We start from the raw sequence: 15,000 nt of genomic DNA, 5'->3' as shown, positions 1-15,000 counted from the left end.
TGAGGCGGTGTACTGGGCGGTGTGCGTGCGGCGGCTACGCCCCGAGGCCCAGGACGTGCTGGTGGATTTCCCGCGGGTGGAGCGGGTGGTGCAGCGCGTTTCCCGGGTCCGCCCCCCCCAGGGGTTCGCCCTGTCCCAGGCCCGGCACCAGGCCCGCAAGGTCACCATGCTGCACTCCATGCTGAAGGTCAGGACCCTAACTCTAACCCTGACCCCTAACCCTAACCCCTAACCCTGATCCCTAACCCTGTCCCCTAACCCTTACCCCTAACCCTAACCCCTAACCCCTAACCCTAACCCTAACCCTGACCCCTAACCCTAACCCCTTACCCTAACCCTAACCCTGACCCTAACCCCTAACCCCTAACCCTTACCCTGACCCCTAACCAGAAGTTCAAACACAAACTCTTATTTACCTAGTCTTTACCAGTAGGCCAGAAAGAATAAAGAAATCATATAATTTAGTCACAGGGCTGTCCGACCACAACATGATCCTGATCCTAAGAAAGCTTACCAAAAGGAGGTTCAATGTAACATCATTCACAAAGCTAGACCAGTGTAAAATCCACTACAACACTACAACAAGGTTTTTATAGATCAAGGTGATCTATAAAAACCAGTTGAGGAAGTGAACTGGAATGAGCTTTGTAGAGCGATGCATTGGGGATAACTCTGAATCCTTCATGGTTAGACTCCATAGTATCATACATGGTTTTATGCGAAAAGTAAAATCCAAACCTGGACAAACTAACTATCTACCATAGTTAAATGATAAATTACGGACACTTATGAAGCAGAGGGAACAGGCTTTGAAAATGGCCCTAAAAAATAAGTCAGAACATGAAAGGCGTATATTGGATACTGTTTTTCTCAAAAAAAACAAAGAGGCACTAATTTCGCCTATTACCAGGATTGTAAACCAATCCATTGAGGAAGGATAGTTTCCAAGTGTTTTGAAAGGTGCTATAATCACACCAGTATTCAAAGCAGGGAACCCCAGGGTCACAAGTCTTGGTAATCAATATCTGGGATTTGGAATGTGGCTTTTGGCCTAGATCTACAACCTAGCCCTTTAATGGCTATATTTAAGAGATAATGACACTGCGATAGCCATGAGCGAGAAAATTTTATTGCTTTTGCAACTCTGATTGCTCGAAGGAGAATACTTTTGGAATGGAAATCCCAATTAACACGATGGCATCAGTGTGGCTTTCTGATATGATGATGTTTCCAAAAATTGAATAAATTGTAATATATTCTCAGAGGATCAACCAAAAAATTCTACAAAGTCTGGGACCCTTTACTCGTTTATTTGGCAAACTTGCAACTCTCCCCTCTCATTAGTAAGTAAGCTTCAACGTAAAGTATAAATACTTTCATCATAGGAGAACCCCCCCCCCTTTTTTATTTTTTATGTCCTTTTTCCTATATTTTTATTGATTATTGAAGTGAAAGAAGGTGATGGGAGGGAGGGAGGGAGGGAGGGAGGGAGGGAGGGAGGGAGGGAGGGGGAGAGAGAGAGAGAGAGAGAGAGAGAGAGAGAGAGAGAGAGAGAGAGAGAGAGAGAGAGAGAGAGAGAGAGAGAGAGAGAGAGACAGAGAGACAGACAGACAGACAGACAGACAGACAGACAGACAGACAGACAGACAGACAGAGTCTTGAGAATCTTGTGGTCTAACAGGAGGTGTCTCTGGTTCTATCTCCAGAACTTCCTGTTCTACAAAGAGAGATCCGAGAGCCGTGCCTGTGTGGGTTCTACTGTGAGTGTTTGTAGTTTAACAGGATGTGTCTCGGCCCTCTCTCCAGAACTTCCTGTTCTACATGTTCTTCCTGCTGGTGGTTCTGCTCCTCAACTACTCCGACACTGCCAAGGACACACACAGCCTGCGCCTGCGCACACAGCTGGAGCGCACACTGCTCACGCCCCACTACCACAACATCAGCAGGTATGGACACGCACGCACACACACACACGCAGACACACACGCAGACGCACTGATTACCTCACAACATGGGCCATATGCTGCACCTTGTTTACAAATAAATGTTTTATCTACTATGCTCTCTGATATGCTAATGACCGTTATCCATTTGAACTCTTTCTGTTACGAATTTAATTAGTCTGCTAAGATCGTACTCATCCTAAAATATGAGCTAAGATGTAAGACAAAAGCTGCACAATGATGCCCATGTGATGTGATGTTTCACTAACGTTCTGTGTGTGTGTGTGTGTCTGTGTCTGTGTCTGTGTCTGTGTGTGCGTGTGTGTGTGTGTGTGTGTGTGCGTGTGTCACTGTGTGTGTGTGTGTGTGTGTGTGTGTCTCTGTGAGTGTGTCTCTGTGTATGTGTGTGTGTGTGTGTGTGTGTGTGGGTCCAGGCGAGAGGACGTCCTCCGCTGGCTGAAGGCCTCCCTCTGCCCGCGGCTGCTCAACAGCGCCGCCCTGCTGGCCGACACCGGCACCGTCCTACTGGGCACACTCAGACTGCGCCAGCTCACAGACCCACAAGGTAAGGTGGGGGGGGGGGGGCAACGTGGCCGGAGGGGGAACACCTAACCCAGGTGGGATGGGGGAAACACTTAACTCAAGTGTGTAAAGTTTCAGCTGAGTAGTGACTCTGGTCGCTTTAAGGCGTAGACTTTGGTCGCTTTAAGGCGTAGACTTTGGTCGCTTTAAGGCGTAGACTTTGCTGGTTTTAAGGCGTAGACTTTGGTTGCTTTAAGGCGTAGACTTTGGTCGCTTTAAGGCGTAGACTTTGGTCGGTTTAAGGCGTAGACTTTGGTCGCTCAAGGCGTAGACTTTGGTCGCTTTAAGGCGTAGACTTTGGTCGGTTTAAGGCGTAGACTTTGGTCGCTTTAAGGCGTAGACTTTGGTCGCTTTAAGGCGTAGACTTTGGTCGCTTTAAGGCGTAGACTTTGCTGGTTTTAAGGCGTAGACTTTGGTCGCTTTAAGGCGTAGACTTTGATCGCTTTAAGGCGTAGACTTTGCTGGTTTTAAGGCGTAGACTTTGGTTGCTTTAAGGCGTAGACTTTGGTCGCTTTAAGGCGTAGACTTTGGTCGCTTTAAGGCGTAGACTTTGGTCGCTTTAAGGCGTAGACTTTGCTGGTTTTAAGGCGTAGACTTTGATCGCTTTAAGGCGTAGACTTTGGTCCCTTCAAGGCGTAGACTTTGGTTGCTTTAAGGCGTAGACTTTGGTCGCTTTAAGGCGTAGACTTTGGTCGCTTTAAGGCGTAGACTTTGGTCGCTTTAAGGCGTAGACTTTGCTGGTTTTAAGGCGTAGACTTTGGTTGCTTCAAGGCGTAGACTTTGGTCGCTTTAAGGCGTAGACTTTGGTCGCTTTAAGGCGTAGACTTTGGTAGCTTTAAGGCGTAGACTTTGCTGGTTTTAAGGCGTAGACTTTGGTTGCTTTAAGGCGTAGACTTTGGTCGGTTTAAGGCGTAGACTTTGGTCGCTTTAAGGCGTAGACTTTGGTCGCTTTAAGGCGTAGACTTTGGTCCCTTTAAGGCGTAGACTTTGGTCGCTTTAAGGCGTAGACTTTGGTCGCTTTAAGGCGTAGACTTTGATCGCTTTAAGGCGTAGACTTTGGTCGCTTTAAGGCGTAGACTTTGGTCGGTTTAAGGCGTAGACTTTGCTGGTTTTAAGGCGTGGACTTTGGTCGCTTTAAGGCGTAGACTTTGGTCGTTTTAAGGCGTAGACTTTGCTGGTTTTAAGGCGTAGACTTTGATCGCTTTAAGGCGTAGACTTTGGTCGCTTTAAGGCGTAGACTTTGGTCGCTTTAAGGCGTAGACTTTGGTCGGTTTAAGGCGTAGACTTTGGTCGCTTTAAGGCATAGACTTTGCTGGTATTAAGGTGTAGACTTTGGTTGCTTTAAGGCGTAGACTTTGGTCGGTTTAAGGCGTAGACTTTGGTCGCTCAAGGCGTAGACTTTGGTCGCTTTAGGGCGTAGACTTTGGTCCCTTTAAGGCGTAGACTTTGGTCGCTTTAAGGCGTAGACTTTGGTCGCTTTAAGGCGTAGACTTTGGTCGCTTTAAGGCGTAGACTGTGGTCGCTTTAAGGCGTAGACTTTGCTGGTTTTAAGGCGTAGACTTTGGTCGCTCAAGGCGTAGACTTTGATCGCTTTTAGGCGTAGACTTTGGTCGCTTTAAGGCGTAGACTTTGATCGCTTTAAGGCGTAGACTTTGGTCGGTTTAAGGCGTAGACTTTGGCCGCTTTAAGGCGTAGACTTTGCTGGTTTTAAGGCGTACACTTGGGTCGCTTTAAGGCGTAGACTTTGGTCGCTCAAGGCTTAGACTTTGGTCGCTTTAAGGCGTAGACTTTGGTCGCTTTAAGGCGTAGACTTTGCTGGTTTTAAGGCGTGTTTAAGATTCTGTATTTATTTCTCTTGAAACAGAACAAAGTCTGAACACTAAACTCTTTTCCAGACGGAGCTCAGATCAGTTCCAACGGGGGTTCGCTGGGGGGGGGCGGGTGGGCTGTGAGGGCCCCTGACCTCCTGACCCCCGACCCCCGGTCTGCTCTGGACCAGCAGGGGTCCCCTGGGGGGGAGGTCTCCGTCTACCAGCTCAACCGGACCCTGGAGCAGGCCTTAGCCACCATAGACCAGCTGCAGCAGAACCAGTGGCTCAGCCACAGGTAACTGGGACGCGCTGGGACGCACTGGGAGTGTAGCACATGTGTCTGTGTCTTCATAATGCAGAACAAAGCTGAAATGATAACTAGCTAGTTTTAACAAGTTAACAAGTCTGTGTGTGTGTGTGTGTGGTGTGTGTGTGTGTAGAACACGGGCCCTGGTTGTGGAGTTCGGTCTGTACAACACCAACACTGACCTGCTGGCCGCTGTCTGCTTCCTGTTTGAGTTCCCCGTCTCTGAGCGCGCTCAGTCTAGCCTCGACCTCCCGGTCGTGCGCCTTTGGCCAATCGAGGAGCTCGACCTCCAGCTGCTGCTGACGGTAAACTGACCTCGACCAACCCTGGCACACCCAGCGAGGGGAGCTGTGGCCCCTGTGTTAGAGCAGCCTCACCTGGCCCCTAGAGCAGCCTCACCTGGCCCCTGTGTTAGAGCAGCCTCACCTGGCCCCTAGAGCAGCCTCACCTGGCCCCTAGAGCAGCCTCACCTGGCCCCTGTGTTAGAGCAGCCTCACCTGGCCCCTAGAGCAGCCTCACCTGGCCCCTAGAGCAGCCTCACCTGGCCCCTAGAGCAGCCTCACCTGGCCCCTAGAGCAGCCTCACCTGGCCCCTAGAGCAGCCTCACCTGGCCCCTGTGTTAGAGCAGCCTCACCTGGCCCCTAGAGCAGCCTCACCTGGCCCCTAGAGCAGCCTCACCTGGCCCCTGTGTTAGAGCAGCCTCACCTGGCCCCTAGAGCAGCCTCACCTGGCCCCTAGAGCAGCCTCACCTGGCCCCTAGAGCAGCATCACCTGGCCCCTAGAGCAGCCTCACCTGGCCCCTGTGTTAGAGCAGCCTCACCTGGCCCCTAGAGCAGCCTCACCTGGCCCCTAGAGCAGCATCACCTGGCCCCTGTGTGGGCGTAGTCCCTCTGGGCGGACCACGCCCTTAACTCCTCCTCTCCATCCCTTAAGCCCTCCTCTTCCTCCCTGTGCTCCTCCTCCTCCTCCTCCAGGTCGTGCTGTTGGGCCTGGTGCTGTACTTCCTGGTTAGGGGAGTTGTGGGCGTGGTGCGTGAGGGGCGTGGCTACCTGCTGTGTGTGTGGCGTCTGCTAGGCGTGGCCCAGCTGTGCGTGGCCATGTGCGTGTGCGCGCTCCACCTGAGCCGCTGCACAGGCGCCCGGCGGGCCTGGGGCCGGTACCTCCGTCACCAGGGCGACGCCTTCACCGACTTCCTCCCGCTGGCCAATCAGAGCCGGGCCTACACCAACATGGCCGCCCTGCTGCTCTTCGTCCTAGTGCTGAAGGTGAGGAGGAGGAGGGAGAGGAGAGAGCCTGTCTGTCCACCTTCCGTCCACCGTCCGTCCGTGCGTGCGTGCGTCCGTGCGTGCGTCCGTGCGTCCGTCCGTCCGTCCGTCCGTGCGTCCGTGCGTGCGTGCGTGCGTGCGTCCGTCCGTCCGTCCGTCCGTCCGTCCGTCTGTCTGTCTCTCTGTATTTCTGTCTACAGATATTCATGGTCATGTGTGTGTTCTGCACAAACCATGTCACTGCAACATCTGTGTCATGCTGTATTTAACCTCTCTCTCTCTCTCTCTCTCTGTCTCTCTCTGTCTCTCTCTCTCTCTCTCTCTCTCTCTCTCTCTCTCTCTCTCTCTCTCTCTCTCTCTCTCTGTCTCTCTCTGTCTCTCTCTGTCTCTCTCTCTCTCTCTCTCTGTCTCTCTCTCTCTCTCTTTCTCTCTCTCTGTCTGTCTGTCTGTCTGTCTGTCTGTCTGTCTGTCTGTCTGTCTGTCTGTCTGTCTGTCTGTCTGTCTGTCTGTCTGTCTGTCTGTCTCTCTCTCTCTCTCTCTCTCTCTCTCTCTCTCTCTCTGTCTCTGTCTCTGTCTCTCTCTCCCTCTCTCCCTCTCTCCCTCTCTCTCTCCCTCTCTCCCTCTCTCCCTCTCTCTCTCCCCCTCTCCCCCCCAGGCCTCTCATCAGTTGCGGTTCCTGCGGGAGTGGGCGGTGTTCGGCCGTGCTCTGCGCCGCTCCGTCTCTGAGCTGCTCTGTGTGTCTCTGGCCTCGCTGCTGCTGCTGCTGGCCTACGCACACACAGGACACCTGGTAACGCACGCACACACACACACACGCGCACGCACACACAGGACACCTGGTAACGCACGCACACACACACGCACGCGCACGCACACACAGGTCACCTGGTAACGCACGCACACACACACGCACGCGCACGCACACACAGGACACCTGGTAACGCACACACACACGCACGCACGCACGCACGCACGCACACACAGGACACCTGGTAACGCACGCACACACACACGCACACACACACACGCACACACAGGACACCTGGTAACGCACGCACACACACGCACGCGCACGCACACACAGGACACCTGGTAACGCACGCACACACACACGCACGCGCACGCACACACAGGACACCTGGTAACGCACACACACACACACGCACGCGCACGCACACACAGGACACCTGGTAACGCACACACACACGCACGCACGCACGCACGCACGCACACACAGGACACCTGGTAACGCACACACACACGCACGCACACACACACACGCACACACAGGACACCTGGTAACGCACGCACACACACGCACGCGCACGCACACACAGGACACCTGGTAACGCACACACACACACACGCACGCACGCACGCACACACAGGACACCTGGTAACGCACGCACACACACACGCACGCGCACGCACACACAGGACACCTGGTAACGCACACACACGCACGCACGCACGCACACACAGGACACCTGGTAACGCACGCACACGCACACACGCACGCACGCATGCACGCACGCACGCACGCACGCACGCACACACAGGACACCTGGTAACGCACGCACACACACACGCACGCACGCATGCACGCACGCACGCACGCACACACAGGACACCTGGTAACGCACGCACGCACACACACACACACACACGCACGCACGCACGCACGCATGCACACACAGGACACCTGGTAACACACACACACACGCACGCACGCACGCACGCACACACAGGACACCTGGTAACGCACGCACACACACACACACACACACACACACACACACACACAGACACACAGACACACTGTCTGTTAGCAGTCTGTTAGAGGTCTGTTAGTGGTCTGAACGGTCTGTTAGCAGTCTGTTAGCAGTCTGTTAGCGGTCGCATAGTGGTCTGTTAGCTGTCGTTTAGCAGGCTAGTCTGTTAGCAGTCTGTTAGCTGTATGTAAGCGGTCTCATAGCGGTCTGTTAGCGGCCTGTTAGCAGGCTAGTCTATAAGCGGTCTGTTAGCAATCTGTTAGCAGTATGTTAGCGGTCTCATAGCAGTCTGCTAGCGGTCTGTTAGCAGGCTAGTCTGTTAGCGGCCTGTTAGCGGTCTGTTAGCAGTATGTTAGCGGTCTCATAGCGGTCTGTTAGCAGGCTAGTCTGTTAGTGGTCTGTTAGCAGTCTGTTAGCAGTGTATTAGCAGTCTGTTAGCAGTATGTTAGCGGTCTCATAGTGGTGTGTTAGCGGTCTGTTAGCAGTGTATTAGCGGTCTGTTAGCAGTCTGTTAGCAGTCTGTTAGCAGTATGTTAGAGATCTCACAGCAGTCGGTTAGCGGTCTGTTAGCAGGCTAGTCTGTTAGCAGTATTTTAGCGGTTTCATAGTGGTGTGTTAGCAGTCTGTTAGTGGTCTGTAAGCGGTCTGTTAGCAGCATGTTAGCGGTCTCATATGGGGCTTTCACATCAAAAAGAACCAAGAGCCAGTTCCGGGCTGGGGCTAGGGCCAGTTCCAAACTGGTCCAGCCTTATCCCAGTTATGAACCAGTTGGTTTCACACAGAGCAGAGCCAGCCATGGAGCCGGAGAGAGCAACGTCAATACGTCACTGCAAACGTCTCCGCTTCAAACACAACAACAACAATTTCGTCTTCACGTCAATCCGTGTATGGTTCGTTCTTTGAATGTTCCGATTTAAAACAAATTCTGAAACAACAATTAACAGAGTCGTTTTTTGGTTTTTCAGATTTGGTTTTGAAGCCGAAAAAGGGCAAAAGGAATATACAAATAAACAGTATTTTTCTGGTTTTTAAATCAAAACGGGAAAACTGAATAATCCAATTGCTTGTTTTGTTTGCGTGATATTTAGATAAAACCGCAATGAATGCCGGGAAAAGGGCACGCAGATTAAAAAAAAGACATATAAAGACGTTTCAAACGTTCCATCGAGTCTCTCGCATTCTATAATGGCCAGCCTTATTGTTTTCCGTGGGAGCCGGCGACTTAGTCTGCGAGTTGACGATCTGAATCTTAATCGGATACTAGATTTCTTCTTCGAAGGTTGTGCTCCACACAGAACCTCCTCACCGTCATAACGGAGCACTTCGGGGCACCAGATAACTAACCGCTTTAGAACGGTACTGATTGCGTCGTGTGTCTGTCCAGTGTCAAATAGTTCACAAATAAAATCACCATAAGGTTCAAGTGCGGCCATAACTAAGGCTTAATATAATCGGACAGTCTATTGCTGGTTTAGGTGGTTGGCTGTTTTAACTTCGCTGTGTCTGCCTTCTGGTGTAGCCTATAACTATAGATGTATCTGTTTTTGTTTTTCTGTTTCGGGTTAATTAAAAAACCAACACACAAAACACACAAACACAAATAAAATGCAGTTTATTTGTTTATTCCTTTTGCCCTTTTTCCGATTCAAAACCAAATCAGAAAAAAAACAAAAAAACGACTCTGCTAATTGTTTTTTCTGATTTTGTTTTAAATCGGAATATTCAAAGAACGACCCATACACGGATTCACGTCCATTGTTTACTTTGGTGTTTTAAAAATGCCGGTCTTCGTTGGTCTTCCTGTTTATGAAGGTAAGGATAACCCCGCCCCCTGCCCCCGGCATAAAAGCAGTTCTAGCCCAGCTCAATCCTGGGGCTGGAGTTGAACCGGTTTTTAGAGGCCGGAGCCGGTTCTCTGGCGGTGTGAAACCAAAACCCTGGCCCTAGCTCCGAACTAGCCCGGAACGGGCTCAGATTTTGCGGCGGTGTGAAAGGCCCAATAGTGGTGTGTTAGCGGTCTGCTAGCGGTCTGCTAGCGGTCTGTTAGCGCTCTGAGCTAGCGGTCTGTCCACTCCCCCCAGCTCTTCTCCTCCGGGCTGGACGGCTACGGCAGCGTCGGCGCCGCCTGTCTCTCGCTGCTGAGTGCGGGGGGGCGGGGCTTGTTGCCGTGGCGCCCCGCGGAGACGCCGGCAGGCCCGGCGAGCTCTGTGTGGGCGCTGGCCTTCGCGGGGAGCGCGGCGGCGCTGCGGCTGCTGGCGCTGTGGCTGGCGGCGGCCGTGCTGATGAGGAACTACCGGCGGGCGCGTGCCGAGCTGCAGCGGCCGCCCGCCGACCTGCAGGACCACGAGATGGTGGAGCTGCTGCTGCGCCGCCTCAAGATGTGGCTGGGCCTGAGCCGCGCCAAGGAGGTAGGCTGCCGCGGGGTTCCCCCGCCCTCCCCCAGCCTCACCCCCCCCGCCTCCCCAGTACTGTCTCTCTCTCTCTGTGTGTCTGCTCCTCCTCCTCCTCCCCAGTACTGTCTCTCTCTCTGTGTCTCTCCTCTCCTCCCCAGTACTGTCTCTCTCTCTGTGTGTCTCTCCTCCTCTCCTCCCCAGTACTGTCTCTCTCTGTGTCTGCTCCTCCTCCTCCTCCCCAGTACTGTCTCTCTCTCTGTGTCTCTCCTCCCCAGTACTGTCTCTCTCTCTTTGTGTGTCTGCTCCTCCTCCTCCTCCCCAGTACTGTCTCTCTGTGTGTGTGTCTGCTCCTCCTCCTCCTCCCCAGTACTGTCTCTCTCTCTCTGTGTGTCTCTCCTCCTCCTCCTCCCCAGTACTGTCTCTCTCTCTGTGTCTGCTCCTCCTCCTCCTCCCCAGTACTGTCTCTCTCTGTGTCTGCTCCTCCTCCTCCTCCCCAGTACTGTCTCTCTCTCTGTGTGTCTCTCCTCCTCTCCTCCCCAGTACTGTCTCTCTCTATGTGTGTCTCTCCTCCTCTCCTCCCCAGTACTGTCTCTCTCTCTGTGTGTCTCTCCTCCTCTCCTCCCCAGTACTGTCTCTCTCTGTGTGTCTCTCCTCCCCAGTACTGTCTCTCTCTGTGTGTTTCTCCTCACCTCCTCCTCCCCAGTACTGTCTCTCTCTGTGTGTCGCTCCTCCCCAGTACTGTCTCTCTCTGTTTGTCTCACCTCCCCAGTACTGTCTCTCTCTCTCTGTGTCTCTCCTCCCCAGTACTGTCTCTCTCTGTGTGTCTCTCCTCACCTCCTCCTCCTCAGTACTGTCTCTCTCTGTGTGTCTCTCCTCCCCAGTACTGTCTCTCTGTGTGTCTCTCCTCACCTCCTCCTCCCCAGTACTGTCTCTCTCTGTGTGTCTCTCCTCCCCAGTACTGTCTCTCTCTGTGTGTCTCTCCTCACCACCTCCTCCTCAGTACTGTCTCTCTCTGTGTGTCTCTCCTCCCCAGTACTGTCTCTCTCTGTGTGTCTCTTCTCCTCAGTACTGTCTCTCTCTGTGTGTCTCACCTCCCCAGTGCTGTCTCTCTCTGTGTGTCTCTCCTCCCCAGTACCGTCTCTCTCTGTGTGTCACTCCTCCCCAGTACTGTCTCTCTCTGTGTGTCTCTCCTCCTCAGTGCTGTCTCTCTCTGTGTGTCTCTCCTCCCCAGTACTGTCGCTCTCTGTGTGTCTCACCTCCCCAGTACTGTCTCTCTCTGTGTGTCTCTCCTCACCACCTCCTCCCCAGTACTGTCTCTCTCTGTGTGTCTCACCACCCCAGTGCTGTCTCTCTCTGTGTGTCTCTCCTCCTCAGTGCTGTCTCTCTCTGTGTGTCTCTCCTCCCCAGTACTGTCTCTCTCTGTGTGTGTCTCCTCCCCAGTACTGTCTCTCTCTGTGTGTCTCTCCTCCTCAGTGCTGTCTCTCTCTGTGTGTCTCTCCTCCCCAGTACTGTCTCTCTCTGTGTGTCTCTCCTCCCCAGTACTGTCTATCTCTGTGTCTCTCCTCACCACCTTCTCCTCAGTACTGTCTCTCTCTGTGTGTCTCACCTCCCCAGTACTGTCTCTCTCTGTGTGTCTCTCCTCACCTCCTCCTCCCCAGTGCTGTCTCTCTCTGTGTGTCTCTCCTCCCCAGTACTGTCTCTCTCTCTGTGTCTCTCCTCCCCAGTACTGTCTCTCTCTGTGTGTCTCTCCTCACCTCCTCCTCCCCAGTACTGTCTCTCTCTGTGTGTCTTTCCTCCCCAGTACTGTCTCTCTCTGTGTGTCTCTCCTCACCTCCTCCTCCCCAGTACTGTCTCTCTCTGTGTGTCTCTCCTCCCCAGTACTGTCTCTCTCTGTGTGTCTCTCCTCCCCTCCTCCTCCCCAGTACTGTCTCTCTCTCTGTGTGTCTCTCCTCCCCAGTACTGTCTCTCTCTGTGTGTCTCTCCTCACCACCTCCTCCTCAGTACTGTCTCTCTCTGTGTGTCTCTCCTCAACATCTCCTCCTCAGTACTGTCTCTCTCTGTGTGTCTCTTCTCCTCAGTACTGTCTCTCTCTGTGTGTCTCTCCTCCTCAGTACTGTCTCTCTCTGTGTGTCTCTCCTCCTTAGTACTGTCTCTCTCTGTGTGTCTCTCCTCCCCAGTACCGTCTCTCTCTGTGTGTCTCTCCTCCCCAGTACTGTCTCTCTCTGTGTGTCTCTCCTCACCTCCTCCTCCCCAGTACTGTCTCTCTCTGTGTGTCTCTCCTCCCCAGTACTGTCTCTCTCTGTGTCTCTCCTCCCCAGTACTGTCTCTCTCTGTGTTCCTCTCCTCACCTCCTCCTCCCCAGTACTGTCTCTCTCTGTGTGTCTCTCCTCCCCAGTACTGTCTCTCTCTGTGTGTCTCTCCTCACCACCTCCTCCTCAGTACTGTCTCTCTCTGTGTGTCTCTCCTCAACATCTCCTCCTCAGTACTGTCTCTCTCTGTGTGTCTCTCCTCACCTCCTCCTCCCCAGTACTGTCTCTCTCTGTGTGTCTCTCCTCCCCAGTACTGTCTCTCTCTGTGTGTCTCTCCTCCTCAGTACTGTCTCTCTCTGTGTGTCTCTCCTCACCTCCTCCTCCCCAGTACTGTCTTTCTCTGTGTGTCTCTCCTCCCCAGTACCGTCTCTCTCTGTGTGTCTCTCCTCCCCAGTACTGTCTCTCTCTGTGTGTCTCTCCTCACCTCCTCCTCCCCAGTACTGTCTCTCTCTGTGTGTCTCTCCTCCCCAGTACTGTCTCTCTCTGTGTGTCTCTCCTCACCTCCTCCTCTCCTCCTCCAGTTCCGCCATAAGGTCCGCTTCGAGGGCGTGGCCCTGCCCCCGTCACGCTCCTCCTCTACCAGCGACTGCCAGTCCCTCTGCTTGCCCCCCCTGGAGGGGCCCGAGTCCCCCAGCCCCGACGCCGGCTCAGAGGCCTCCTGGTGCCCCCCCCCGGGGCCCCGCGGCCTCACCGAGCCCCCGGGCCCCGGGGGCTCGGTGGGCGGGGCCGGCTGGAGGGAGCGGGCGGAGACGGAGGCGTCGCTGCGGAGGCTGCTCCCCACCCTGGACGCCCTGCTGCAGCAGCTGGAGCGCGTCACCATGGCGACGGAGGATCTGTTCCACACGGAGGTCCGTCTGGAGCGCGCCCGAAGGAGGGGGAGGGACCGGACCCCCGCAGGGAGGGAGGGGGAGGAGGAGCCGGGAAGGGGGGAGAAGAAGGGAGGCAAGCAGAAGGAGAAGAGCGGGAAGAAGGAGAAGAAGGAGAAGAAGGAGAAGGCGAGAGCGGCCAAGAAGAAGACTCCGCCCACCCCGTCCTCCCCCCTCAGAGCCCCGCCCACAAAGACCCTCCTCACACACCTGCTCCCCTCCAAGGTCAGCCCCCTCTCCCCCCACACCCCCTCCCCCTGAGGGGGGTGTCGACCCTGATGGCCGGACAGCAGGTCTGTCCGGGCGGCCATCATGGAACCCACTGAAGACATGAGGAAGAGGAAGGAAGACGAAGGTACGAAACGACCCGTCTGGACGAGGCGTCGCCGGATGAGGGACCCTCGCTCAACGAGCTGTGAGCTCGGCGCAGGCGCCAGGGGCTAACAGAGTCCGCTAGCAGCTAGCCGCCAGGGGCTAATAGAGTCCGCTAGCAGCTAGCCGCCAGGGGCCAATAGAGTCCGCTAGCAGCTAGCCGCCAGGGGCCAATAGAGTCCGCTAGCAGCTAGCCGCCAGGGGCTAATAGAGTCCGCTAGCAGCTAGCCGCCAGGAGCTAATAGAGTCCGCTAGCAGCTAGCCGCCAGGTGCTAATAGAGTCCGCTAGCAGGTAGGCGCTAATAGAGTCCGCTAGCAGCTAGAAGCTAGTGATTCAAGCCAAATAAAGCAAATCCTTCTTTACCTCCCTGGACCGGACCCCAACAGACCCTGGGGGCCCGGCGGGGTCCTGGGGGGTTCTTGGGGCCCACCAGGGCCCTTTGACAGGAGCACAGTGTCGTGCTCGACTAAGACTAACAGACTGTGGAGCGGTGTTCAGAGGGGGGGGGGCCGTCTGTCCTGGAGGGAGGGGCCGTCTGTCCTGGAGGGAGGGGCCGTTCGATCAGGAGGAAGTGGAGCGAGGGGTTGGCGTGGAAACAGGAGAGCGACGAGGAAAGTGTTGGCAGGTCAAAGGTCGGCTGATCAGGGGAAGAGCGGGAATAGGACCGGGACACTGGGAGGGGGCCGACCTGAAGGGGGGGGGGGGGGGGGGGGGGGGGGGGGGGGGGAGGGGGGAGAGGGGGGATAGGGGGGAACACAGCCAGTCTGACCTAGTCCCACTTCTAGTTCCTGATTGGTTGCAGAGGTACCTTTCAGGAAGCAGTAGATAGAAGGGGCTCTACTCATGATTCTTTCTGTAAATATATGTTCATTGAAGTTGTATGCATTGGTTTTAATTTAAAGCACTTTGTTATGATGTAGGTGTGTTATGATGAGGGCTTGTGTGTATAATAATAATAATAATAATGTATAAGCTTGGTCGGAGAAGGCTTCGTAACGCGACAATAAACAGCGAAGCTGATCAGTGATGCTTTTACAGAGTTATGAATCGCTCTTAAACCGTTTAGCACTTTATTCCGTAGTGAAGCTGACACCATATTTAACTTGTGTTTTTATATCTAGACATTATCACAATGTAGCTACATGTATTTCATGATTTGTATTCTTTGGTACTCAATATTGTCTGATTCCCAATGTCGTGTTTATTTGGTCCTCGGTTGTATCTGTATGTTAGATGATCTCTAATGTTGGCCCCAGTGTACCCAGTAGGAGCTCTCAGGTACCTCTTCAACGCATCGTTACAGTATGATATGAACGTATTCTCATTTAAACCAACAAGCTATTCTTTAAGCCATGACCTTCCTTTTGCTTTAATATCCC

The 15,000-nt window shown here is 53.9% G+C and overlaps 1 protein-coding gene across 1 annotated transcript in view; it reads left to right on the top strand.

Annotated features, from left to right (window-relative positions):
- pkd1a (polycystic kidney disease 1a) overlaps positions 1 to 14,337 on the top strand; it is a 90,056-nt gene extending 75,719 nt beyond the window's left edge. Inside the window, 9 exon segments of the mRNA XM_030351265.1 lie at positions 1 to 187; positions 1,807 to 1,946; positions 2,378 to 2,508; positions 4,421 to 4,631; positions 4,777 to 4,948; positions 5,618 to 5,908; positions 6,564 to 6,698; positions 9,762 to 10,088; positions 12,904 to 14,337. The exon segment at positions 1 to 187 is cut by the window's left edge and continues 8 nt beyond it. Of these exon segments, the coding sequence (XP_030207125.1) occupies positions 1 to 187; positions 1,807 to 1,946; positions 2,378 to 2,508; positions 4,421 to 4,631; positions 4,777 to 4,948; positions 5,618 to 5,908; positions 6,564 to 6,698; positions 9,762 to 10,088; positions 12,904 to 13,509 (2,200 nt within the window). The 3' untranslated portion in view covers positions 13,510 to 14,337.
- Positions 14,338 to 15,000: the final 663 nt, after the last annotated feature.

Source organism: Gadus morhua, chromosome 3, assembly GCF_902167405.1.
Source record: "Gadus morhua chromosome 3, gadMor3.0, whole genome shotgun sequence".
Taxonomy (NCBI): domain Eukaryota; kingdom Metazoa; phylum Chordata; class Actinopteri; order Gadiformes; family Gadidae; genus Gadus; species Gadus morhua.
The sequence above is the reverse complement of the archived record's forward strand: the minus strand, read 5'-3'. Positions and strand labels throughout refer to the sequence as shown.